Below are 4,276 nucleotides of genomic sequence, written 5' to 3' on the forward strand. Positions count from 1 at the left end.
TGTCCGGCAAACAAGCAAAAGAACTAAAGGCAAATCTTCCATGCAACCAAAATTTGGACGGCATTGGTGTCAATCCACGTGCTAATGAGAAACCACCATTCAATGCCACATAAATTTTTGTGCTGATTGAATAGCAAGTTAAAATTACAAAACATTCGCACTAAAAATTATTTGTAGCCTGGGTGTGAGTCTCACTTGTTTTCATGTTTCTGTTTATTAACCTTAAGTTCTTGATTTATAAAATTTCTACTTACCCCTCTTCTTTATTTGTTTTGACAATAACTCCTGAATCTATTTGTTAAACCTAGTACCTCAGATATTTCACTTGGTTGAGTTTCAGAGATACTTCTCTTCGACCTTGTACAAAAGAATGATCTACAAAAGACTGATCCTCTTGTTACTCTCTAGTTAGCTAAAGGAAATTTAAATTTTTTTTTTTTTTTTTTTGGGGGGTGGTTTCACAATGTCAAATGCCTAGAAAATTTTTATTGTACATTCATTTCAATAATCACTTCATGTGTCATGTTTACTGATTTTGTGATAATAAACATTTATTGTGGCATTTATATTAAGTCCCACAAATGTTAAACAGTTATTTGGTTTCTGATCACCTCGCTTCTCTGTTCTAGATTTGTTATCGCCCTTCATGAGAAATGTTTTTGTCACTGGTTGCTCTATTCACATCATGCACCAGCATATAAGTCAATGGATGCTTTTTGCTGACTTGAAACGGCGGAAGTCTTTTACTACGGTAGAGATTGTAGTGCATGTAAAAGGAAGATGCAGCTTTTCTTCTCAGCCCTGGTCTTTGATGTGATAAGTTCATAACAAGTACTTTGATGATAAAGAAATATGAAAATCAATCTTATACATGCAGGGTTGGAAGGCATTATTTACCATCCTCTTCTGCCTTATCTGGCAAAGACGTAACAAGCTGATAGATGCAGAAGCTGGCGGGGATATGTCTACGGTGTTGGCAGGAGCAAATGCTATAATGGGTTGTTCAGCATTGACGGCAAAGCGACTCAGTGAAGCCAACACAGGAGGAGCAACAACTGGAGTGATCAATCGAGATGGCTTAGAGATGCATGGGAAACCGGTAGTCAGTGTGGATGGAGCCCACTCTCATGCTCAGAACAGGACAGCCTGTGGTGGAGTCTTGCTCGCCGATGACAATGCTATCATGGAAGGATCCTCATTCAGATTTGAAGGAGGCAACCATCAAGCAGCGGAACCCTGGGGATGTTTAATGGGGCTAAAACGTGCTTGGGAAGAACGCGTGAGGCTGATTGGATGAGAACAGATTCAGTGGAAGCAGTAAGTCCGATAAAAAGCGAAGTGCCCGAGTCGCATGCAGATTGGAATATCATCCGAGAAATTCAAAGCGTGCTGCAGCGAGAATGGTCAGTTTCAGATAATTGCTAGAGATGATAACCAGGGGGGCGGCTGCTCTTGCCAAGCGCGTTAAATGGGTCCTTTGACTTGCAGTGGTTTGGACCTGCCCGTGAGAGAGCTCCTTGACAATTGAGAAATCACCAATTTTTTTTGCTTTGCTAGTTTTGTTTTACGATATATCAAAAACAAAATCATTCTTATACATTGATAATTTTTTTGTCCATTTTATATGCTGATGATCATCCATTATTGAAATTGTTTTATCAGGTTTATGTTAATTTGATGCTCATTCAGATAAACACCTGTAGTCTATTCAAGCATAATCATTGAGTTGCTCTTCTAATATTTAACTTTTGCTTATTAATAGGACTATCCGCTTTCTTATCGTGATCCCAACTCGCTGAAGACACTTGAATTTAATGTTTTGGACGGAATTGGAAGTTGTGATGATACTCTTAACAAAAGCTGTTATAGTGACCGTTGGTGATGTAGTTGTGATTATGTGAATCAATTTTCTGATGACAAAGGTTGTAGAAGGTATGCATATGACATTATTTATGCTTTTAGAGCTTGCTTATTTTATGAGATTGGTTTTGTTAATCTGTCTTTGCTTCTGGTTATACTATATCTTGTCCTTGATATAAGAACGGGTTAAAAATTCAATTTGGTTTTAAATATAAGATTTCAATTCATTTTATCTCTAATGTTTTTCATTTTACTTTTAAGTAATCTCTACTAGTGATTGCACATGTTAAAGAGTTTTTTTCAAGGGGTATTTCCACCGCACATGATTAACAATGGTATTTTGATAAAAACAATATCAATTTATTACAAATAACTAGTATAAGTAATTTTCTGAATATCTGCAAATTAGTTATCTAGTTCTTATATTAAAAACCGGAGGTGGTGTATGTTTTCAATCTTGTTATGGGGACATGGAGTGAAGGCCTCTTAACTAAATGAAAAGCCACACTAACTTGATAAATGCATGAGTCAGTCAGATAATAGAGTCTGAGCATTTATCGTGTGGTGAGCTAGTTTGTTTTCTCTCCCTTTCAATTAAGTAATGCCTGCCCTTTTATAATTCTCCAATGATAAATAAAACTTATATTTCTTCATGATGAATAGAACTTGTAGTCAATGCTTAGGTTGTATTACAAACTGTCCGAGATATGTGGTTTTTTCTATCCGCAAAAGTTTGAATGTTTGATCTTATTTAAGGGATAAGTTTTTTTCTACACAATCCAATCTTTGTTGGAAGTGTCGGGGTTAGAAATAATGAGATTTGGATTTCTTTCTCTCTCTCTCTCTCTTTTCCACTTGGATCATTTAGGTCCATTATGGACAGTTTAGATTAATATTACTAAGATGTCAAAATTTAGATAGATAAATAAATTTGGATGATCTAAATTTAATATAAACGATCCCAATTCAGAATAGGAGAGGAGGATAAAATTTCCTTGAGACAATATTTAGATCAAGTTTCTTATATCTATTATGTTAAGTTCTCCAATCACATATAGCCATGTGTCCTATGTTTAAAATATTATCAGTAAACTATAAACTTAGATAAAAAAAAAAAAAGAATATATAGTCATGTGTGATTAAAGAACTTGACATAATAGATATAAAAAATTAAATATTTTGTTAATTGTTGGCTCTTCATTACCGTTGTAGTTCTGATTTCCTTGTTTTCTATTTATAAAGTTTGAAGGAATCTAAAGAATTTGTAGATGCAATGGATGAAATAAACAGAGTTGTAACGTTGTCCATGGTGGATGTCGAAGCTGTTAGGATAACTTGTTTATAATAGAGTTCTTCATGACATAGGATTTCCAAACTATCTTTGCTTTATCTTTCTACGTTTTTTTTTTGTGCGACCATTTGATATTCCGTACTATTGGGTCATATTGACAGATTCAAGGATTGTTAGGTCTCAATTCCCACATTTGTCCCCTTTGGAAATTATATAGTTGTGGCAGCTCATGGGATTTCGTTTGTTTGTTAAGTCATTTAGAAATTGCAGCTTCCTAGTCATGTTTTGTTTAATATACTATCTTCATGTCTTTTTCAAAAAGAAAATTATTAGGACAGATACAAAGTTTGAGTTTACAATTGGAATTGAACATGCGACATCTTATTTATAAGAGAGTGTTTTTGCCGTTTAAGGTTATTGCCTGTTATTCTTACTTTGACTTGAAGGCAAACGAATATGCAATTACGTTGGTGTTTCTATCCAATTTTGCAGGCATAAAATGTTATGGCTTAAACATGATTTGTTTTATTGTTTAGTAATGCTTTTACTTTTTTTTCGTTAAATATTATGTTTTCAAAAGCTTAACAAGTTTTTTTGGTGACAAAAGCTTAATAAGTTTTATATATGAAAGTTGTAATTATAAAATGTTCATCCACTTTTACCCATTCCAAACAAATTGATAGACTATTTTATTTTAATTACAACGTGCTTGTATGTCCATTTAATATCGACATGGTGGATGGAAAAGAACTTTGAACAGTTAAAAATTGACCCAAAATGAATTGTGAAACAACTGAAATATGAAATTTTCATTACAAAAGTGTTCCCACGTGAAGTTAGACAAGCGTGCTTAACTGCAACTTGGCTTCTTACATGTCATAGACCAGCATATGCTATACATACACACCTATATAAATAAATATATATATATTTATGATTTATTTATAGACACACACAGAAGAAAAGTTATGGGACTGATTTTTTATTATATACATATTTCTTGCACTAGAAATAATGATTAATTAATGAATCATTATTCTTTCCCATCCTTATTATAAATACTTTTTTTAGATTTTATTTCTTTTTTGGCGTAAACTCAGAGTCTCCCCAAGTCCTTTAAACGGA

At 33.6% G+C, this 4,276-nt stretch overlaps 1 protein-coding gene and 1 long non-coding RNA gene across 2 annotated transcripts; both read left to right on the forward strand.

Annotated features, from left to right (window-relative positions):
* Positions 1-629: 629 nt before the first annotated feature.
* On the forward strand, positions 630-1,297 carry LOC114742538 (uncharacterized; the record flags this gene model as incomplete). Its single annotated transcript, XM_028930769.1, has 2 exons — positions 630-751; positions 878-1,297. Coding segments are annotated over 2 exons (542 nt in total), but the record flags the coding sequence as incomplete, so codon positions are not given.
* Positions 1,298-1,470: 173 nt separating this feature from the next.
* On the forward strand, positions 1,471-3,335 carry LOC114742539 (uncharacterized). Its single transcript, XR_003739887.1, has 3 exons — positions 1,471-1,504; positions 1,763-1,932; positions 3,103-3,335. It is a non-coding gene; the product is annotated as an uncharacterized LOC114742539 (long non-coding RNA).
* The last annotated feature ends 941 nt before the right edge of the window (positions 3,336-4,276 follow it).

This window comes from Neltuma alba, unplaced genomic scaffold (assembly GCF_004799145.2).
Source record: "Neltuma alba isolate B1F8T4 unplaced genomic scaffold, ASM479914v2 tig00003798_pilon, whole genome shotgun sequence".
In the NCBI taxonomy this organism is placed as follows: domain Eukaryota; kingdom Viridiplantae; phylum Streptophyta; class Magnoliopsida; order Fabales; family Fabaceae; genus Neltuma; species Neltuma alba.